This window comes from Oxyura jamaicensis, chromosome 18 (assembly GCF_011077185.1).
Source record: "Oxyura jamaicensis isolate SHBP4307 breed ruddy duck chromosome 18, BPBGC_Ojam_1.0, whole genome shotgun sequence".
Taxonomy (NCBI): Eukaryota; Metazoa; Chordata; class Aves; order Anseriformes; family Anatidae; genus Oxyura; species Oxyura jamaicensis.
The window spans coordinates 9,084,287-9,108,343 of NC_048910.1; the positions used below are offsets into that span (position 1 = coordinate 9,084,287).

The window sequence follows — 24,057 nt, forward strand, 5'->3', positions numbered from 1 at the left end:
AGTCTCACTAACAAAGTTCTGCTATACTTCATTTTAACCTCGTTGAAACAATGACAAGGCAATACTTAACGAGGCCAACAGCACTTCATATACATAAAATTAATTTGCAGTTTTCACACCTTTATTACTCTGTAATGGATAGCATTTATGACATCAGAAAATGAAGAAACACTGTTCAAAGTATAGAGAGAGCAAATCTATACATCACAACAGAGACCTGAAGCAGTCTTACCAGGTATGGGCTTTCGGCAAATTGTTAGTGCTGGCATCAATCTGGTGTATTGTAAATAGTCGTGGGCCTGCAGCACCTGAAAATCCAGAAAAGATATCTATTACTTCTGTATCACACAATATGAAATTGCTTTGTTGCACTGTAACAAAAAAGTAAATAAGGCAAGAAAATGAGATACTATGCACAAAAATTTGAAAACATAAATGACTAGCAAAAAAACAAACAACCTCATAGTGCATAACAGACAGTTTCTTCCCATCCACCCCCATAAAATAACCATGCAGTTATTTAAGTCACTGAAAGATAATAACAAAGCATTGATAAGGCAGAATAAAATACCTGTTTTACACTGTGCACTATATAATTCTAACTGTTCTGAATCTCACTTCTCCCATCCTTCCTAAAGGAGGAAACTTAACGCAGCTCTATTGGTCCCCATGTTATAACAGCTGTTGAGTAGTGGCCAAACTGGACAGAAGAGTCACAGATACCACCTTCTATATTTTTGTGAAATTATTTGACCGTAGCGATCCCCTTGATCTCTGCTAAATGAAAGACTGCAATACAGCAGCCTTTTAGACAAAGGCCAGAAGAGCTTACAAACGCCCTCGCCTTAATAAAACTGCAATTTTTGCTTGCGTAGACAGACATTTAAATATATAATCCACAGTATCGAATCTTTCTAATGGGGATTCTTTGCTGTCAACTAGGAGTGTAAGCAAATAAAAGCATACTGCTGTGTTAACACATATCAAATCTAAAACCTGGCAAGGTCCATGTTCAAATATGTAGGAAAGCAGGCTTTGTTTTTCATGGAAACTTTTTTTCCCACTAGCATAGTTATATTAGAATATACAGTGCAGGTAAAGTTAAACTGGTATTACCATACTCTAGTTTGCTTCACTATACTAACAGCATTCACATCAATAGAAGGTTAATCCTACTTTCAGCTATTCTCAGGCCATTAATAGTTATACAGTTTGCCTGAACAAGTCTCCCCAGTATTATTTAAACACTTGAAGTAACTAGGTAACTAGGTATGCCTGAACTTCTAATGCTCCCAAACATTTTAGAGCTCAAGAACAGAGGAAAAGAAAAATGAGGGCTTACAGATGGAGAAGGGATGATGAAGAAGAAACTGATTTCTATAGCAACTCTGTTGTATGTGGCAGCTATTATATCACTGAATGTGTGTTCTCTCGGGATCTCCTACCTATTAAAATGGTTTGTGGTCAATGCTTCACCTGGGCTGCTTTTTCTCATCTTGTGAGAAAGTGAAATAGGGTAACCAGTGCATTAACAGAACAAAAAGGGTTGCAGCCAGAATTGCTGCAGCCGAGATCCAAAGCTTTGACTGAAGTTCAGAAAACGGGTCAATAACTAAGTAGATCGTTTCTGTTGCCTGGTATGCTTGTGATAATGTTGCTCTTACAATAAAACCAGTACAGATTACTAAGTGCATCTGCTGTCAGAACCACAAGAACACTCCATGTTGGTGTCTTCTGGCCACAGAGCTGTACAGATGATGAAGGCTTGCAGAAGAGACATGAAAGAACAGTCTTCCAGGAAAAACATAAGAAGAATCCTGCTAGATCTCCACTGACCAGAAAGTACTGCTAGAGAAGGAAGGAAGTGCATAATTGAAACAAAAGAACCATTTACAGCTCATATAAAAAGTAACAAACAAACAGGCAAAAAGGGCATTCTGAGATCCGACTCATCCGACCATTAAAAATCCCCCTGAAAAAAGTCACATTACGGCCAACCAGCCTTATATTTAGCTAATGTTCCTGTGATGTGTCTCCAAACAGGCATTTGCACTTACTTCTGGCAAAACATTACCTTGCAATGCCTTGAAGCCCTGCAGAGGCACTCTGGATGAGCCAGTCACAAACTGGAGAAGTCGTGCTCTCCTTTCTTCATCAAAGAATTCCACAGCTTTCCAGAACCATTTCACAATGTTGCTGTCTGGTGTACAGTGTTTTAACCTAGTATTTGCCTTCCAGTCATTAACATCGATTTTTCCAAGTCCACAAATGATGAGCTGTAAATTTAAAATATAATTAATGATTTCATAAGTGGGATAGGAGCTAGGACCTATCCATCTTCCATTCAGGAAATGAAGCTGGGAAGGGTCTAGAGAACAGGTCTAACAAGGAGCGGTTGAGGGAACCTGGGTTATTTAGCCTAGAGAAAAGGATGCTCAGAGGAGACCTTACTGTGCTCTACAACAAATTCAAAGGAGGCTGTAGCAGGGTGAAAGTCGGCCTCTTCTCCTAAGCAACAAGTGACAGGACAAAAGGAAATGGCCTCAAGTTGCACCAGGGGAGGTTTAGGTTGGATATTAGAAAAAAATTCTTCACTGAAAGGTTTATGCAGCATTGGAACATGCTTGCTGCCCAAGGAAGTAGTTGAGTCACCATCCCTGAGGTATTCAAGAGGTGTAGATGTGGTACTTAGGGACATGGTTTAGTGGTAGACTTGGCAGTAATGGTTGTACTTGACAATCTTAGAGGTCTTTTCCAGCCTAAATGATTCTGTGACCATTAATACAACAACAAAAAGATTTTGTGCTAGACAAATGATGAATTACTGACTCTGAAAAATTGACAAATGTTAAACCAAAGAAAAATTATAATTTCTCACTAGTATTAGGCGATGTAGAAATACAACATTTTTCTTTAGAAGAGACTTACCTTTATACACAGTTTTTCAAATTATCTTAATTCACATAAAAAATTCAAACATTTCATAAGCTTACATGAAAACGTCTTGGCCTGTCAATCAAATACTAGAAGCACAGATTCTTCCCCATCTATGAAAGTGCACACACAGTTCCCATTTGAATTCAATGCTTCTTTCTGGAGCAGAACTAAGGGTGCAGTTTGGCTCATCCAACTCTGGACCCCCAGAAGTAATTTTATTGTTGTCATACCATACAGGAAATACAAATAAGATTTCTCTCCTAAAGATGAGCTTTTGGCACTTCTAAACAGAGTACCACAATGGATTGGCTTAAGCTCAAAAGGGTTATGATTATAAAGACGTCTACTTGTGACTAACACTACCAGACCTTCGCCGTTCTTCCTCTGTCTGCAAAATGATTCTGGATTAACAGGCTGGCTGGCTGAATGTTGTTGAATGAGAACACTCAGGATTAAGGAATAGCACTCACTGATGTTCTGTTCACTGACATACAGGGAACAAAAGAAAGCATTAATAATTTACCTTGTGGCCATCTTATATGGCAAGAAGCTCAGCTCTGTAGCTGACAGACTGCATATTAGGATTTCAGTTTTAAAACAAGCTTGAGATCTATGAGATTTGAACTGAGATGATATTGTGAGGATGCTGATCTTGACATTTTATAGCACGTTTGTTGGTGACAGCACCTTTCCTTACGCTATATCGCAGGGCCAGTTTAGTCCGGCATAACTCAGCTCTGCAAAACCACATAGCTGTCACCGATGTCAGTGCAGTACACTGGAGGGGCTGGGAACAAGGTGGGAGGGAGTGACAGAGCATTTTCCTGGCAGCACTTAAATTTAATATCATGAATCTACACTGTGAGAAATATGCACTACTGCCTCTGCTGGAGTAACACTCAGTGAAATAATCCAAGGTCACTGCAGATCACACACTCGATGGGTTCAGCAGTTCGTTTTTTTTTGTTTTGTTTTGTTTTTGGTATAGGAGAAGGTCTTCTCTTCTACCACTTACACAGTTGCTATGAAGTGTCACCTTGAGAAGCACTCTCCTAATTCTCAGTGGAAGATGCATGCTGTCCATCTCAGAGACTGCGTGACCTGGTAACCTCTTATGCTAACTGTATTTCTTGTAATAGCACACCTGCAAAACCCCTAAAACACTGGGGACACAACTTCACATATTCCTTAGTCTCAGAAGAATGCCTCAGGCTTTTATTATTACACTTGATGACATAACATAACATTAGTTTACTGACCTCTAACTCTTTCTCATCAAATGTCTTCAGCAGATGTTGTGGGATTACTTCATTAAATCCCTTCTGTAGAGCCAGAAACTGAGCTTCAATTCCTCGTAAAAATCGCCAGTTTACATAAAGCCTGCAAGCAAGTGCAAATTGGATTTGTGAAAGATGTACTGAAATGTAATAAACCTGCAATTTGTTCAGCCAAAAAAATGGCCTTATTAACAGCAATATGTAACAACAAAATTATTGCAGTACCATTTAGGAATTAAAAAAACTCCACACCATAACACTTAATTACTTCAAATAAGTACCTGACATATTCCTTTTTGTTTTCTTCTGTCACTGGGATGCTTTTGCCATTGGGTTTCAGTTCATGTTGAATAATTTCCCCATATGCATTGTGTTCTACACAGAATGTATGGTCTAAGACTCCTGTGATATCATTCTCACTGGTGGAAAGAAATAAGTAAGTGACTCAACAAAAATATATTCTGCAAATATATTACAGCTATAATATTTTTGACAGACATCATAATTTACTTTTTGAGTAACATTTAAAATTACTGCTTGGAAGCAAGAGATGAATATACATTTTTGTCATATTTTAAACCAGTTATCAAACTTCCAATGTTGTATTTCAATAACATGCTGTTTATAATAGGCAAAATCAGTTAACAAATTTATGAACAATGGAATGCTTTACAGCTCAGTAATCTTTCATCCCCCCCCAAATTTGAATACTTTGAGCATGTTAAGCCTTTAAAGAAGACAAACTGTGCATGTAAGAAAGATGCTTCTTAAATCTGCCTGAGCAGGAGATCAAAATATACTTCATCTCTTTTCAACAGGATTTAGGGACATATATCATGTCTTAAACAGAAAGAAATCTACCATTGTAAAATGTAACGCACAGTACATACAGTATCCAAACTAAGCTGTTATGAAGATCAGGGTCAACCAATTCCATATCATCCAAAGTAATTGGCTTTCCTAGCAACTGCTTATAGAAAGGCAACGTGAAGCCCCCGTCAATATAGTGTCCGTGAAATACAGCCATCCCCATTATCCGTCCAACAAAATGGAAATATGATAAGTGTTCCTAGAATTGAAAGAGACTAAGTCATTCAGCTAAACAAGACTGCTAGATTGTATCTGCTGAATATTAAACAAAATTTCAATAAAACTAAAAAAAAACAAACCCCAAAACATAGCCAGAACTTTTTTTTCTTTTTTGTTTGTTTTTATACACAGTACATTTAGTATATTGCTTCCAGTCCAGAAGTCTTGCTACTAAGAATCAAAACAAACTTAATTTCTCCCAAAGGAAATATGAATCGACATCTTAAAGAAAATTAAGAACACATTTGGGAGGTTTCTTTGATCAGTTCTAAAAAGAAATTATCATATTGCACCAATTCAGTCTCTAGCAATACTAATGCGAGAATTAGATTAATTCTAGAACGTTCTCTGCACGTATTTAATTTCTAGGTCACAGAACTCCTGTTGCCAGTCATACCGGGTTAACTGCAGAGTCTGGGTTGATTTGCAGCGTGTAGATATCATCTCGGGAATATTGGAAGAGACCGTAATATGGATTCAACATTTCATGTGACAATAGGTAGAGCCACTCCCTGAAGAGAAATAATAATAATTTATAGCGTACTTTAGACAAATGCATTCATACAATAAGAATATTTTCAATCTTTTCAAAAGAAAGTTGGCTATGAACATGTTTAGATAAGGCTGAAATCAGAATTATTTTTTACTGATTCAGTAGCTGCACAGCTCCTGACAGCCGACAGAATTCCTAGAACAGGTTTAATATATGAAAGATCTTTTCATACAATTAAAAAGAAAAGTTATTTTTTTATAAAATTCAAGAACAACCTCAAAAACAAATAGTGTAATTTTGGTAGATATCAAAAGCGCGTCTCACATACGTGATAAGCCTCTGATGCAATCTGTAACGCATTTTGATTTATTTACAAGGAACTAGGGTTTTTTTTTGATACATTTTCCCTTTAAAAAGATTATCTGAAAAATATATGCATGTCAGAAGAATAATCTGTTACTGAAATATATATACATATACATACATACATACATACATATATATATATATATATATATATATATATATATATATATAAAAAAAAAAAACAGGGCTGTTCTAAGTCTAGTCTTGGATTCAGAGCAGGGTAGCTGGTGAGGCTGCGGGAAGAGACAGAGGATGCACTGTTTACCTGGCAACACCTCCATAATCAAGGCCTTCCTCCCCACGGAATTTTATCATTAATCGTTTCCACAGGTCTTTTGGCCTCATCTTCATGACTTGCCTATAGGATTCCTGTAAATACACAGCACGTCCTTTTATTAACTGCTATTTACAGACAAGAAGAAGCTACTACTGTTTATTAGAAATGAAGGGAGTCTCAGATTCTAAGTCCAAGGGGGATACTATTTTCCTAGATACTAACCACTGTTTCTCCAATCCCAGACTGCTACGCAGTTTTCTACAAATGTGATAATGCTTGTCAAATAAAACAGATACGAGAGAAGAACCACCTCTAAACTGCCAGGGGTGTACAGTGATCATAATATTTTCTATCATTCTCACATAACTTTACCCCTCCCCCCAAATCTGTGTCAGTAAATCTGTTTTCAATAAAATAAAATAAAAATTCATAACAATGAAAATGATAAATTTCACTGCTGTACAGCAGCATTTTCCCTCTTTCTTTTTCAGTTTATTATGAAGTGACTTGACAGTCTCCAAAGGGAAGGCTAACACAAATCTTTCTTGGCTGTAAAAACGGTGACAACACAGCGGGCTATCATATTTGTGGGTGGGATAAAAATGCAACAGGGACGGGTGGGATGGCTGATAAAATTCTCAAGACATACTGTTCTTTAGAAAAAGGATATTATAACTGCATTTCATCAATTCAGCAGAATTATTCTGCTGAGCAATCTCACAAAATAAAATGTAAATGACTCAATGCAGACATCTCTGGTCATTCAGAAGCCTACTGAATGCATAAAATATGTCAGATGCTGCAAAAATATCAGCCAGAACTGAGATAGGTGCTAAGCAATTTTAACTCCAGAGATGAATATTATCCAATAGTCTTTTTACCTAACTTACAAAAACAACAAAGATCTTTTCAGATTGTTTAGTTTTCAGATTGCAATATCCCCTCTGTAAGAGACACTGTCTTACAGTGGTGGAAGATGTGAGGAAAGTGTCCATCACCAACCACAGGAAAAGCTTTCCTCCTTTTTCTTATTCCTCACAGGGCAAATACATCTACTTTACATACACAGCTGTTCTGATCACACACACAAAATGCTTCCTGCCCTCATATACCACTGGTAAAATTTCAGCTTTAACTCTCAGGCTTCAACATTTAATCTACCTGAATGACTTCTTCAGACACTTACGGATAACCCTCCTCCCCTTCCCTCAACATTAATATAAATGGGTCAAGTTCTCAAATTACCTCAAAAATCTCTTCCCTGGAGACCTCAATACGACAATGGCCAGCTTGAGGTTGCTGCTGTGACAGCTCTTGCCTCAGGATCTTGAGTTTCTGCACCAGGTCTCGCTTGTACCTTGGCACAGTGAGACACTCTGCCTCGTCTGGAAGCTGACACAGGGACACTACCTGCTGCTGCTGCTGGTGCTGCTGATCTTTAAGTTGATTCTGGCGGCTAGAAACAAACACGGCTGTTTGCAGATATTCAAGTCATACGTCCTCTGTTTTCTTCAGATGTTTCTTAAAGGTTAAGTTTTTGTAACTGAACTACTTACATTTTACTATGATTATTACTGTGATTACACTAAAAACATTCAGGTCCAGTAAAAAATAAATTCAGAGAGATTTTATCCTGACTAGAGACATATGTTTCTGTCTTTCTTGGCAACTATCAGTTGTTTTTAGGGTTTGTTATTTCTATTAGTACTACTCTACAAAGTACGTAAAAGGTTACAGCACTATATAATAAGGTATTAGCCATACAATTTTACTACTAAGCTGCTGACTCTGAATTTCTCAGATACCATTTCCATATTTCCCTTGCATGTTTTGCCTTCCTCCATTTTAAAATTCAGGGTCTGCCAAACACTATGCCTCTAATCTACAGTCAATACCATAGTCTGTTTTAAATGGCTTGTCTGAAAAAGAGTAAGCTTACAAAAAGATGTTTGTACTGGCAGCTTGGCAAGGACCTTGTCCCTTGTACCTGGCCTAGTCTGGACCACAGGAATGTGGGGAGTTCACATGTAACTAATTGGCACAGATAAACAAGTATTTTTACTAGCAAATCTAAGAGATTTTGTAAATCTAACTTCTTACTAGAAAAAGAAAATTTATCTTGAGCAGAGATGCCCTCCCTTGTGTCATTTCTTGTAGACAGAGAGTGGATATCTTTGTATTTCAGTATGACGCCTCCAAACAAGCCAGGATAAAAGTTGTATTTTACATAAACCGTGGGGAATAAAAACAACAACAATAACAACAGCTGTCGCTGTAGGACACATGATAATACCCTAAATTTATAGGATAAATGGGAAAGGTCACAATTTAGATTTTTTTTTTTTTTTCACTGGAATATATATATATTTTTTGCAACATAAAGGACCAAAAATATTAGATAGGACCACACACAACTTTAATATATTTTACATTTTCAGTCTGTTGCCTGTTTTGAAGCAATGTCTACCAGAAAGCTCTCCTGGCCAACCAAAATTTGTTTCCAGCAGGCTTTCACCACAGTAACATTCAGATTTGGCAAATAAAAAGGGGGTGGGGGCATTCCCAGTTCGCCATGTGGTTCTGATAGCTGTTTTGTTATTTTCAAACCTTTTATTTAAAGTAATTTTGCATGAACCACCCTCAAGGGAAACTAACAGCAGTTGTCTCAAATGTTTTACCTGTAGTCTAGAAACCTACTGTTTAGAAACCTCTGCAAAGGCACACATTTTGGATCACTTCAGCGATAATGCAAGGCTTACTATTAATAATATCTCTCTACTTCTGGACTAGAGGTAGGGAATAATGCTCACAAATCCTATTCTGTTACCGAAGCCCTGCATCCTAGGGCATAGAGGTTAGTTTAACTGATTTTGCTAGATTCACAGATCTTTGTTGTTTGTTTTTAAATAAGGCTACATTAACTTTATTCTCAAGCTGATCAACTACAATAAAACTGCAGTTATTTTAAAATTCACTCCCAGGAAACCAAGCCATTACAGTAACTTAGAGATACTTGATGTGGTTCCAGAGCACGGTTCAACGCTATTTGTGCTACCTGCATGATACTTTTAAGTGAGATTCTTATTTAGAGCTAATCACAAGTAAAAGTGTATTTAATTGATACACAAATTAAAGCAGAAATCACAGGATCATACAACCATTAAGGCTGAGAAAAGACCTTCAAGATCTAGTCCAACCAGCAAATGTTATTGTGCCTTCTGCATTTTCTGATTCCATAAGGACAATCTTGTGAAAATATCCCTCATATATACCTACCACAGAAGGTCATAATTACATACTGAAGTGAGCATACATTCATACTGCTTTATGTCTTTTAGTATAAAGACACAGTATTCTAGACATAAAACTAGTTAGTCAAACAAAATGCAGTCTCAGAAATGAGCATGAATTTAAAATCTGTGCATCAAATTAAATCAAATTAAAATAAAGCAGCACTAGAAGAAGAAAAATAAAATGCCATCCTCCATATTAGACTAAAAATAATCAGTGTAGTATTAGCTAAACAATCTGCAGTACTTGAAGTAATTAAATGTAATTTCTTAAGTTTGTTTTCACAGCTGAATGGATATGCTTGATTGCATACTGTGCTTTGAGGATATAGCTAGCTACTTTTCAGGTACCATAACTATCAAAACCTAACATGAACTCTTGGGCAATATTTTAAAAATGGAATTGATTAACAAGTTTGATTATTTTCGTAACTTCTAATGTCATCACTGAAAGAACAAACTTCTTTACTCAGCCCAACAGAAGTCAGTAATACCAAACATAAAATCTTTATTACAGTTTTGAGCCCAGAACTATCACACCCATTCTGCCCAAACACTAAACTTATTTCTCAGATAATTTTAAAAATGACAAGCCTAAGGCATAATGTCTATTGTTGTTTTATTTTGCTGTTGTTGTTGATGTTTTTTTAAAGACCAAATGATGAGGTGGGTTTCATTTTTTCACATATCCTGTTTTGTGCAATAAAAGAATAAACACCAGAAAAGATTTATCAGGCAGCAGATTTTGCTGATGACACTGCTGGTTGAATTTCTGAAATCCTTCCCTAATGAAAGACAGATGTACAAATGAAAAAGAACTACTACAGTGTGCTTAAGTTTAAAAAAATTGAACTTGAAAGCCAAAGTGGATTTTCGAGATGAAAAGCTACCTATGTATTGTCCTTCACAACACATGTTGACCTAGCCACTATGTGCCTACTACCATTTAAAAATAAACATACCTGTGAAGGACAGTTTTTTCAAATATAGACCAGTTAAATGAATGTTCTACAGTTAGGAATTACATTGTTGTAGTTAAGAGGGTCTGAAGTTTTTCTTGGTTAAAATATCTAAATCTCATTAACTGTCTGGATGATGGGAACTTTTACTAATGCTCTGTAACATACAAAAATAAAAACAATGACTCTCGAAACAAATATTTGTCAATATTTAGACTTGCCTCCCTCTTGGGCTAGTAACTTCAAATGGGTATTGGGAAAGGCTAGCCAACTGTTATGCACGAAGTTACATGCAGCTCCTGAATATTACTTTATTCCTTAGTTCTGTCTTTTCAGTGCTTTCTGTCATTATTGTTGCTTCAGCTTCTCTTCCCAAGGATTCACTTCCTTCAAAGGACTATTCCTCTCACTTATTCCTTGCCCATGGCCGCATGTGACTTTCTATTTTACCAGTTCTTATTGTTCCTTCCACTTAACACCTACTTAATAGTTTACAGGTGCTTCCCAAAAGTATTAAAAGGTGTTAATAGGAGAAACAATAGAAGCAAATTCTCACAGAGCTTGGACAAACTGATAGCCGAGGCAAAACAGAAATGTTTGTTCACTTTTTGGTTTCCATTTTCAGTAGAGTTCCTCAGTGTGAAGTGAGTACTTGGGAATGAAAACAACAGGCAGAATCCTTTTGAGTTTCCTTTTCTCTTTTTAAAATTGTGACACAAAAATGTGATATCTGCACTAATGCAGAGGAATTTATTATTATCATCATCATTTTTACTGATAACAAATCCAATTTAAATTATTGGTGTCTTATTTTTGAGAACATCTCAACCAATCTTACTCTAAAATTGAATGTAGGGGCTGAATTATTTCTCTTTCAGAAAAATTGTTGGGCACTTCTGTACCCTTGCCTAACTCAATTGGGTACTGAATGCAATCTGATATTTTTAAAACAAGCACTCCATCACTGAAAGTAGTACAAAGCAAAAAGAAAAGGAAAGAGAGTGTCTGTCTCGCTGTTCGAATGAATTCCACAGGCCAGTCTTTTGCATGGGAAGGCACTTGCTTCCCCCCTCCCTCCCGGCCCCCACTCCTGGCATCACAATAGCCACATTCCTGCCTAAATGCTGCTAGAGGGTTGGGTTTTTTGGTTTTGTTTTACTTTTTTGCTTTGTTTTGTTGCTGCTGTGCTTCAAATACTACTGAATGGCAGAATACATCTTGATATAAAATCTAGTACCCCTTAAGAGTCACTTTCTTTCCTCTATTACGTTCAACACGTGCTGGAGACTTTGGACTTACTTTAATACTAAATGCAAGTTAGCAGAAAGCCGCGGATCTGTAAACTGCGTTGTCCTGTTGTTATGGTCAACAAAATAAACTCTGCCTGTTGCTGTATTTCGGATCTCCCATCCAGGAGGCAGGGGACCAAGCTCTTCACAATTGATGTTGCTAAGATCCCTGTGAAAACAAATATAAAATGAAAAATACCTCAGCATTTGGCCTCCGAGCCAAACAAGTGTAAATGTAACAGAACAATTCCATGAAGTCTGAGAAAATGTATTGTTTCAGAAACTTGATCTGTTCAGCTGGAATCTCTGCTCCCAAGGTGCAAGCCCACCAAAGAAAAAACACACACCCCAGAACACATGCCGCGGGGAAAAAAATTCTTATCAAATAACCTTCATTTTTACAAACTAACTTCAGATGTTAAGTTAATAGAGGCTTAAAACAAAAATAAAGGCCACTGCCATATTTGCCAGAATGGAATTGCAGTTCTACACCAATTCTGACAGAAAACACTTTTAAAACATTAGTCATGTAAGGAACTCTGAATCACACTTTAGAAACTCCTACAAAACAAAAGTATATTTCTGAGGAGTTGTACTTTCCATGAAAAATTATGCATGGAATATGCATGTAGGCCACAGCTGATTTTTGCTCCCAAGCCCCAAGTGCCAGTGGGAAACAAACAGGTCTCTAACAAATTATTAAAAAAATAAAAATAAAAAAAAATGACTCAGCTCTGCACTGAGCAACACAGAGAAACCTTAATTGGTCTCAAGAAAGTTCTGCTGAAATTAGGATTACACAGATTTGTTTTAGAGGCTCACTGAAGACAAGTATTAGTTTTTAAACGTCCATAAACGTATGCAATTCACACCTTGGATACCTCACCCTGTCAAGAGCATTATTTTTGAAGGTGCAAGTCTTCATATCACGTGGTACCATGAGAGCTGGTGGGAGGAAAGAGCTGAGGGACATAGAGCCTGAAAAGATGCACTCTATAGGGACCCAAAAAGCTTAACAGCTACTAAAGGAAATACAGGCACTGGGAATGAGCTTCTGCTGATATTACCCATACACACAGTGCTGCTGAACTGTAGGGTTTATTTTTACTAGCTAGATGACTGTGGCGTATTAGCATAAAATACAGTGTTTCTTAGAAATGACATAAGCTCTATCCCCTGTCATCGTGGCTGGTACATGCAAGCAGCCAAATTTTGTTCTCAGAGACACTCACACAGTTTCTGTTGCCACACCTAAAAGCAGTCCTAACTTGGATTTTGTACAAAATCATTACAAAACAAACTCGAAGAAACTTAACTTTCTTCATTTTTAATATGATTTTTTTTAGAGAACTCTTAGTTTCTAGTTTTATATAATATGTAAATCATGTGAACAAATACTTCCTAACACACAACTGCCAACTCTATTGAACTCTCATGTTTCAGATCATGCATCATAACAAAGGATAATTTTGTAACACAAAAGGACTACTAAAAACAATTAGAATAATCATTTGAAAATGCGATGAAGTTATGGCTACGAGGCACTTTATCCTTCCCAGGAGAGTCCAAATCCATTTCCATGGGAATGAACACCAGCAGCAACTGACAGAGTTTTTACAGTTCTCATGATGAATGACTTGTTAAAACGAGTTTTTTAGGGGCCAACAGTAAATATCTACATATCAAATACTATGGAGACAACTCTGAGAAGAGCACTGGTTAAACTATTTTAATTTTACACCTTAAGGACACTTTCATTATTTTCTTACCTAGGTACTCTTGGGTCATGCCACGTGCTAACACCAGTCTGAGTATGAAGAAAATAGACCTGACCTTGCTGAGTCGTCCTTTGCTCTGTGAAATCAAGACAAATTAGTAACTATAAGAACAAAACATGTAATACAAAAACTCGCAAACTTCCCCCAAACTAAGTAATCAAAAATATTTAATACATAATGAGATATAACCCATTTTCCCTGCTCCCCAGGAGACGTACAATAAATTATTTTTAATTTACATACCATAGCCTTCAGGTAGATCAGGAGGAGTGTGCAAGTGTGTCCTGCTCATGTAATTCCTGTGCCTCTGTGACCTGACTCTCCTCTCTGCCAGCCGGGGATCTGACGACTGCCCGCATGTTGCACCGTTCGTTCCCGTAATTGGAGTGTTCTCATCCACAAAACAGCTCAGCGGTCTGCCTGGACTGGAGTATTCAGATGCTGGCCTGTTGGGAAAAATGTGAAAATTATGTGCTTTCTCTACCAGAAGCTTCTGTTACAGCTACCCGTGGAGCAGGATGCCCTGACGATGGGCAGAAAGCTGCTGTTCTGTGCTGTTCTGTTCATCCCAGAGTGATCACTAAACCTCCTCATCTGTGCTAGGGTCTGACCTGACACTTTAGTACATGAAGCTGCAGGATCAAGATCATATCAAATGCTCATGTGAGCAGTTCCCACCCTAAAAAAACAAGAGTGAAAAACAGAGTGAAACTATTATTTTATGAGCAGCATATAGCTCAGGATTTCTCACTTGCCTTCATATGGCTGAAGAAGCTATAAGGTCTCATTATTCCTTTTAACTTTTAAGGAAAGTTATTAGGCGAGGATGGTGAAAACGGGCTAAGTGAGATAGAAACAGTTGTTCTTGAGAGCTTGACAGCCAGAGGAAACATTGAATGTTATGGTTTCATATCTCAGTGCTGCTTTTAAAAGGACGTAAAATGGGTTAAAGGGATTGATAAGAATGCAGGAAACCCCCCTAACCAAGTTATGTATTTTGTATTTATTTTTCTATTGTGAACATGTCTAGTGCTTAGAATAGGTGTTTTAAAATACCAGAAAAGAATAGACAGACATTAAAAAGCTGTTCAGTACGTTCAGTCACTTTAAAACTGCTAATATGTATCAGAGCTGGCAGAATTAACAGTTTACATTATTTTATGTCAAAAAAAATGGTTACATACAGAGACTGGAATAATATTTATTGAGGGTGCAAGAGAGAGTTTATAGGCACAGTCTGCAGAAGAGTGAAAAACACATACTGACACTGTTGACAGCTCAGGTTATCAGCAAAACTGGTTTGACGAAACGCTTTGCAATGCACATTTTTGGTTATTAGAGCAGGTGATTGTAACAATTTTAAAACGTGTTCTGTAACAACCAGCTTTTAAAGTTCTGCATTACACCGTCATAACATGCACATAGCTGTGAGACATGGCTCACGATCTCTTTATTCACCTCTTACAATGTCTCCACACTGTAATGGCTTTATTTCTATGGTTCTACCATAGCAGCTTTACAGAACAAAGATGCTAATATTCAGGGAGAAGAAAACCTAGTCAGAAGGATTATTCTGAATTAAATACTGGACAGGACAAAGGAGTAAGAGGTTAGAAAAGAAAAGCACGCAGCATTTGTACAGGGACGCTGAGGAATGCTGAATACTTCCTGGTAGAGACACTTAGACTCCCTTGCGGTCACTGCTCCTGATCAGCAGACAGACTTCACCACATACATGGTCTCCTGAACAATTCTTACCGTGTTGGTCGTTCCCACTGAGTTGTTCGTGTAATATGATTTAAATACTGGATCCTTCCAGAAGCAGTTCTCCGTTCCTCCCACCTAGAATTCAGACATTGAGAGATAAGGCAATGAGTGGTATTTCCAGGAAACCAGGGCACTAAATGTTTCCAACATAAATGCCAACTCAGGAAGACGTACACTATTATGAATCACATTAGCTGAACAAGGTAACAGGAAACAACTGAAAGTTCAACTCTCAATTAATTTTACATGCTTCTCTCCCTTGAAACTAGGCATATCATTAAAAATATCATACCACGTTCAATAAATATTTGAATTCTAATTCAATCCAATTAACCATAAAAAGAAACTTTTTGAAAACATCATGTTTAGTTTTCTAAATTTAACTTTGTCCTTATAAGTCCTCTTGTACTGTCTTCACTAAAAAAGTCACCTTCAAAAAACAAGATTTTTATTACTATTTTTGCACTTAAAAATACATGAGACAATACGACTGTGCAGTTACACAATTATATAAGCAATATTTACACAGTTAACATTTTAAAGTGAAAACTCAAAAGCATTTTCAAATATGCTTTTGACTTCCTCAAACTCCGAACTAAAAAAATTGCTGTTTAGGACTTAGATGATAATTTACATTTTAAAGCTCATCACCTGAATTATCAGTTTGTCTTGTCTTTACCTGCAAAGAATCACATTCAAAAGTTCTATGTTTGCTCTGAAATAGTTGATGACAGCACCACAACCTAAAATAAAGCGTTTTTCTGTATTTGCAAAACTTTTTGCTAGGTGTTAATGATGTCATTAACTCTCACAGGGATAAATCAAAATCCCAAACCCAGCATTTGGCAGGTAAATACAGCAAGAACTCAGGCTCCATTAGCTCTTCCAATCATGTTTTATTCACAATTTACATGGAAGAAAAAAATGATCCATTTTTACACAGCTCTGTAGAAGACGGCCAGGACTGTGTGCTCACTGCATTGCTACAAAACTACTATATGGATGAAGCCAGTCAGCTGGCAGTGATTTAAGATTATAGTAGCTTATCAATTCTATAATGTGGAAAAAAGTATATTTTAAAACTGCATTTATGTACATATGCCACCTCCCATTTTCAAAAAAAAAAAAAAAAAAGAGAGACAAGGGTCTCTTAAATACTCTGTGTAGCCTGGCCGGCTTATTGCCTGTTCCTAAATTTAAAACTGTAGAACTCAAGTATAAGAATAAAAATAAATTAACCTATTTTTATTTTGACTTTTCATTACTGCAGAAGTCTGCTGTGTGAGCTGTATTTGTATTGACAGTGGAGTCAGCTTACCCATCTGGCAAATCGTTATCAAATAAACGACTGCAATCCACAACTTGTCCTCCTGTGCCTATTCGGTCTCTGGACTGAAGACTTACTATTAAGATAATAAAAGAATTATTAAAGATATGACACCTGCATGTGAATTACAGTTACAGTTGAAAGAGAAACAACACAATTTGCAGGACTAAACCGAACCATGTTCTGGATACTTTTTCCTTCCCACCAAAGTTATACAGCAACACATTTTCACACACATAATTCTCTACGTGCTACTTCAAAAAGCTACCTCAGAGAACATGAACACAAGTTAAGGCAGGAAAAGAAGCTAACTCAAACTGTCATTAGCTTTTCCCTGTACGAAGCAGACTGTAAGGTAACAAGCTGCCCTGGTAGCACCTCATGCGGAATGGCTCCAGCAGCAAGCAGGACAGTGCTAGCACCAGATGTGTACTGCTAACAGGAAGGGAGAACTGCTCATTGGAGGCTCTAAAACAAGAAATTCTTTATAGTTTTGACTCCTTACTATGTATTTTGTGTGCACATGAAATTCTACACACACACACGCACAAACTCAGGCAGAAGTTAACCACTTTTTTTTTTTTTGTTTGTTTGTTTTTTGTTTTTTTTTTGCTTTTAGAAGAGCTTCTGGTTTGCTTTTAACAACAATGATTATTTAAAAACTAAGTGTGCTGTGGCACATATTTCTTGAAGTGGCACTACTTTACCTCTGGACAACAAAGCCGTGTTTACATGTAAAGTGAAAAACTCAAAGACCTTAATCTAGACACAACCAAACATTCATCCAGATCACAAAGTTGCAAACAGATGTAATAGTACTGGTAACTTTTGCCAGAGACACCAAACTTTCAACAACATGTTTTGAAGCTTAAGATTTTGGGCTTTCAACAGACCAGCCCAGCAAGCCCTGCAGCACCTGGTTGCCTTACTCCTTATCGGTATTTACTCCTTGTCTTCCATGAACACTAGCATTACAGTATACCTTCTTAGAGCGAAAGACACTTTAATTTCAAACAAAATGAAATCTTAGATGATGTATTTATCCTGCAACAAACCCACACAAGTTCACACTGCTGCATATAGGCAAGGTTTGGCAAGCAATGCACACAGAAAAATGAAACTAAACAAAGGCAATTACCTCCTCTTTGCCTATGTGAGGACCAAAATTTGTGTACGGCTTCATTTTGAAATGAGTAAGGATTCATTTTTTCTGCGCCGCCACATCAGAAATAAAATGGTGGCACAGCAGACAGCTGCAAGATTAAGACACAGTTCAGGTGCCCTTTGCATCCACTACTCACAAGAGTCCCCTTTTCTTTCCCCCCCCTTTGAAGATAACCTTAGGACTTTAAGATAGAGATCCCCTTGCTCCCTGACCCAGATTATAAAGGCATGACCACTGTGCACTGGATTTGTAACGTTATTATCCTCTGAAGGTATCACTTATATTTGAATCTTATTTTTCAATCTCGCATAGCTTCTTCGTTTAAGTGGGTTTATCATTGAAAGTACTGAGGGTACATTTATATCTTATTCTATCTTGTTACTTATTTTTCAACAGTATTTTTGCACCACATAACTGCAGGAGCATTACCTAGTTCTACTCAGGCTCATTGAATCACTCAACAGAATTGTATTAGTGAAGAAATATTAAAACGTAAGGAGATTAATAATGACAATTTCAACAGAAGGGACACGAGTCTCTGCAGTCCTACCAAGCATGCATCAAATTCAAACACAGCCATGACTGAGGAAACCTTTCTGACAGTAACAGCGTGAAGCAGAACATACAGATGTGTTCTACCAGTCTCTGCTGTAACCTGACAAGCTGTGTTTTTTCTAAGTTTAATGCATGGCCCAGCAGCTCCTGCTTACTAGGGACACAGCCTCAGAAGCATGCCAAATGAACAAATGCTGCTTTGGCTATACCACTTTTCATGACCACATCAGGTTAGGCCAACTGGTCAGGCTGGTTTCTGGCCACATTGCTGTCAGCGAGTTATCTCTGACATCTCTGAAGTGCATTGGCCATGCCCACACTGCATGGTATTTGATGCAGGTTTCCCATTTGGCATCCCCACAGCCTTGAGAAGTGTTTGTTTGTTTGCTTGTTTTGTTTTCTCTTGTTTAAAGTGCCCAAATCAAGACTATCATTCTCAACTTGTGACAACAAGGATGCACGTTGCATACTCTGGAGGGCAGCATGAGAGCACATCACGGTGTGAGGGTACAATCCCTGCTAGTATCATGTCTGAAGGACCGCTGTGGGCAGAGGGCATCTCTGCTGTTTAGAGCAGGCCATGAACAAGCTCCCTCCTCAGCTGTGCTCAGTCTGTTCTTAAAAAGCACTCCTCAAATAACAAACAACAAAATAAGCAAACAACAACAACAAAAACCCAACAACAACCAAACGAAAGCAAAACACACACACACAAACTGGATGTACACAGCACGGGTGATCCAGGGACCAGCATACTGGAGCACAATCTAAAAAGCAAGCCAAACTGACAACACAACACACCCTAGAAAAATGACTGTTTTATTCTTTATTCCTCTGTGCAAGCTCAAATGGAAAATTTAAGGTTCAAGAATGGTCTGGAAGTGTCAGCAGTGCACTTACAGTTCCACATTTCTACCATCATTTGATCCTATTCTGCCACCTTACTGTTATGTGAACACTGTGCAAACACTTGCAGATCAGATGCTAGACAGACGATAAAAGCAACATGAAGAGAGGAAGTCTTAGGTATTAATCAACAGGACTTTGAGGAAAACAAAGATACACAATGAAGCCCCTATTTGCCAATTGTTTTTTCAATAGCTTTCCGTCTGACTAAACAAGGATGATGCTTGGATATTTATTTGAAATAAGAATTGAACATAACACTGAACATACAAACTCATTTTTTTTAACTCCCATCTAACACCTTGCCATAAATATAGACTTCTTATCCTGATCCACACCTTTTTGACATCTTACGTTACCTGTTTGAAACACTGTCCTCTGAAACAACCAGTGATGCACCAAAAGGACGGTTATGAAATTATTTGTGGGATGCTTATTTTTCAATTTGCCAGCATCAAGAAGTTTTTTGTTTTTAAATATAATTATTTAACTTTTATGAAGTAGCAGAACGACAAAGCACAGTTACTGAGATGGGCGACAGACCTCTTAATAACCCTAAATGACCATTTTAAAAATACTCTCCTGTTACAGCAAGATGTTCTATCCTTGCACAAAACCTACAGGAACCACAGCTTTACTGGAACTCTCAATGGCCAGGAAATTTGTACTCAGTATTTCCACAGGGGGTTCAGGCTTGAACTGCCACCATTGTTTAGAGTGAAATTCAACAGTTTCTAAATAAATTTTGTATGATATGTGTATGGTTTTAACTATCCCAACGGTTATAATTTTATATATATATATACACACACACTTTTGTCTTGAGGTCAATGGTTTTGGCACTAGACACTGAATTTTTAAAAATTATTAGAGAAACCTGATATTTAGGTAGTGTATTTCCACAGCTACTTTTAAACTCTAAGTAAACTAAAAGATTTAAGGCCTCACTTACCTACTATCTGTCCTCTAACAGTATCATTATCATTTGGCCCAAGTTTGCACAGATCCAATCTCTGGTCTACAAAACAAGGACACAAAGTATAAATCATACAACATTTTGCTGCTTTTGAAATGCAGGCTGAAGTACCGTCAGAACAAAATTCATCCTAGCAAAATACTTAAGACTTCAAGATATGGGGGGGAACAGAGGGGAGGAAGCAGGGAAGGAAAATTAAAGATCTTAAGGCATCATCTTCTATAATTCAGAAACAGAAAAAAAGATTAAAGTACATTTGCTTTAATGTATTTCCTACTATATGAAGCTCCTTCGTTTGATAGAAGTTTACATATTTAGATAGCTCAAACGACTCTCAAAAAGTAACTTGAACTCTCACCCCTTATGATGTGTTGCTCTCATCCCTATATATCGTTTCGTACTGGTACAGCACAGAGCTAGCCTACAGAATTTGTTCCACACTATGTAGATAGAACTTCATAAAATCGAGCAAAATGTAATGCACTGAAACATTGATCTAGTAACAAATATTTTAAAATAAAAGTTTCAGTTATGATTGTCACCAGGGAGCCTGTTATTTGAAGTAAAATCAGAATGTTTCTCTGCCAGCAAGTTGCCCCCCCACCCCGTTTTTTTTTTAAGTGATCTTTATTGGCAACCACCAATTTTCCATCACAAATGGCGTGCCAAATTTTGTTCAGAAGTAAGCGTGCACATGACTGATCACTGTAAATGGCACCAATTAGGATAACAAGAAAACTGCATCCTACATGTTAATTTTTTCATGAGTAAATACAAAGAGCTGTGTTATAAAGCACCTAACATTTTATGACAAAACTTACTAAGATACTTTTGAAGACCCAGACATTTTAAAATGTAACTTTCACGTCACGAGATACTTACTTACCTTTTCATCTACCCCTTAACACATCTATTTTTGAAGGTAACCAGAATCTGTCTTCCTTTAAAATTCCAACATAGTTAAGTTCAGTCTTGACTATCTGCAGCCAGACTGCCGCACTGAAGTTACCACCGTCTACAGGAATGGGGCAAAAGAACTGAAAAGCCAAAGGCAAGTTATGTTCTCTGACCTGCCCATGCTGTCCTTTGTCTCAAAGCACTGATCTAAACTACCAAACCAATTGGAATATACAAGCTTCATAAAACAATAACTCAATTATGCGTCACTTTTCTACAATTCTGTGCATAAAAGAGGTCTGAAGGAGAAGAAACAGTAGTGTTGAGCTTACTTACAACCAGTGTCTTTAAGGCGGTTGATTGCGTTTGAAAGAAGTCTCACACAACCTAGAAAACCAGCTCCCTGCTTTTTATGAATTTTCTTGTGATTCCACACGCTGATTGTTATTGAATCCGACTTCCCAATATATCTGAAAAACGTGAAGAAAAGTACTGTGAGTGGCACTCACTGAATGATTTGAAGATGCTCCAGAAATCACCTTAAGGAAAAAAAAAAAAAAGATCACCAACCACTACATTACAAATTGAGCATAGAGCAAGAGAGAGCAACTCATCTGCAGAGATAATGTACACATTTAGTGAAGGTACATCTTATGAAGGAATTGACTTGAATCTAAAATCCCACTTATGGAAGAAGGCTACCAATAGCTGTTTAAAACAGTAGCATTAACAGACTCTGGACTGTCCCAGGCGAACGCATCTCTTCAAGGCTATAAGCATGCTTTGATTCATGCCTATGTTCAGCCTAACTGAAAACAATGGTGATGCTTGTGGAAGATGTATTTATTAGCAGCGCTAGCAGGCAGAGCACTTCAAATGCCAGGACAGAAACTATTAGTTTAGCATCCTTTTGCAGCATTCCATCTGCTGCTTCTTTTCTTTTTTACTCTTCCAAGCACTGGGAATGCAAGTCACCCTAGTTTCCATGCTCTTTTAAGCGCTCAAGGGAAACAGAAGGAAAAGCTATTTACACACCTGCAGTTAATGAACCTTTGGGAGGCTAGTTTTGTACTAAGAAAGCTCAAGAAAGGCCCAGTTTGAAAAATACATTACATTACAAGCGTGACTCATTTCAAAAAGTTCATGCCATATCTCTGTCGAGAAGTGCCACGTTCCCTTCCTACCCCCTGTGAAATGGGAATTGTGTCCTGTCAGCATTACCATAGGAATGCACTGCAAAGCCTAGATCTGCATCTCACCAACTTCAGGGAACCTGGACACTAGAGGCTATTATATTTTTACTTTAATGCTTGAAAAGTTTTGCTCGTCAGAAGCAATTATTTGTGAGCTAGTTTTGGTTTTCAGAGGACAATTTCAAAGCATCTAAGACACGTCAGCCAATGCCAACATTGAATAATATAGTTATTTCAAGTTGAGGAAAATTAATTTGTAATTAAGGCTTGGGGCCTGAGAACTGTTTGTAGTCCTCCATTCCCAGATCACAGATTCTGGCCTTCTGTAATTTAGTTCCAAGAGGTTTTTTGTTTCATTTTGAAGGAAAACTAACCAAACAGTTCAATTAATTTTTATATACCTCTCCCTCGCTGATGATGGCTTTACTGGCTTTAAAACATCCTAATATTTTCATAAAGGTACAAATGATACTGTCAAGGTTGGCAAACCAAGCAATTGAACTAGCACTCGTGGTTTAAAATTGCAGTTCCGATCATGTAAACTCTCAATTAACACTTCTCCCTTTTTCCTTTATTGTACAAAACTCAAAGCAGAACTTTGACAACTTTTTTTTTTTATTTTTTAATCACCTGCAGACAGGGACTGATCCAAGAAGTAGAAGATAGAAAAGCCTAACTGTAGGCACATACATGAGTTTGGTTTAAAATAACCAGTACACAATTAAAAAAAAAAAAAAAAAAAAAAAAAACTTAAACAAAATCCAAGGTTTTTGGAATAGTAAGCTGATTACATAAGTTATGTAAGATTTCTGGCCTTACAACCTTGACAATGCCAATTTTGCATAGAGAAACAAGAGATGAAGATGGGTATTCACGTGCACGGTTGCAGTCTACAATGTTTCATGTACTTAAAATAAATTCTTATGAGAACAAGTTAGGTGCACTTAAAAATAAAGACTTATCATGACCTGTCTTGAATTTTCCAGTTTTCCTTGTTGCTTTAAAAAAGTCAAAGGTATATGGTTAAACACAATTTCATAACAGAACAGTTTGAATAATATGTAGAACAGCTGAATATACAACACAGTTTCCAAGAATTACTGTAACATTTCAGGGTGAGGTTCTCATGGTTGAGCTACAGACAGCAAGCCATCCGTACCAAACAGGTGAAAACTTCTACAGAACTGCTAGAGCCTACTCTGTTTTTTGCACCTGAAAACCTGGCTAATTCACATATTTAAAGGAAATAAGCAAGATGCTGCATTTTAAAAATGAAAATGTCTTTTTTTTTTTTTTTTTTCTAAACCAAAGGAAGAAAATAAATAGTTCAGTAACTGCTAGTTGGCTTCACAGTGAAATGCTTCATCTATACTTCTGCATAATTTCAGGCATGAAAATATATGGTTGCATTTAGAGAGTGATGGTAGGACAAGTTGACATTTCCAATTCGTTTGGTGGATAAGTTACATTTGTTTTACATCATCTGGCAATAAGGTTCCAACATAAAAGCTTAGCT

The 24,057-nt window shown here is 37.2% G+C and overlaps 1 protein-coding gene across 1 annotated transcript in view; it reads right to left on the bottom strand.

Annotated features, from left to right (window-relative positions):
• Positions 1 to 24,057, bottom strand: part of SMURF2 (SMAD specific E3 ubiquitin protein ligase 2) — a 63,132-nt gene that overhangs the window by 3,825 nt on the left and 35,250 nt on the right. The window contains exons 4-18 of the mRNA XM_035342178.1: positions 21,685 to 21,818; positions 20,428 to 20,493; positions 16,841 to 16,925; positions 15,514 to 15,597; positions 13,999 to 14,201; positions 13,747 to 13,831; positions 11,988 to 12,146; positions 7,685 to 7,895; positions 6,428 to 6,531; positions 5,701 to 5,815; positions 5,105 to 5,283; positions 4,496 to 4,633; positions 4,197 to 4,317; positions 2,075 to 2,276; positions 233 to 308 (exon numbers count right to left, since the gene is read on the bottom strand). Of these exons, the coding sequence (XP_035198069.1) occupies positions 233 to 308; positions 2,075 to 2,276; positions 4,197 to 4,317; positions 4,496 to 4,633; positions 5,105 to 5,283; positions 5,701 to 5,815; positions 6,428 to 6,531; positions 7,685 to 7,895; positions 11,988 to 12,146; positions 13,747 to 13,831; positions 13,999 to 14,201; positions 15,514 to 15,597; positions 16,841 to 16,925; positions 20,428 to 20,493; positions 21,685 to 21,818 (1,962 nt within the window). The remainder of the gene's footprint in view (positions 1 to 232; positions 309 to 2,074; positions 2,277 to 4,196; positions 4,318 to 4,495; positions 4,634 to 5,104; positions 5,284 to 5,700; positions 5,816 to 6,427; positions 6,532 to 7,684; positions 7,896 to 11,987; positions 12,147 to 13,746; positions 13,832 to 13,998; positions 14,202 to 15,513; positions 15,598 to 16,840; positions 16,926 to 20,427; positions 20,494 to 21,684; positions 21,819 to 24,057) is intronic.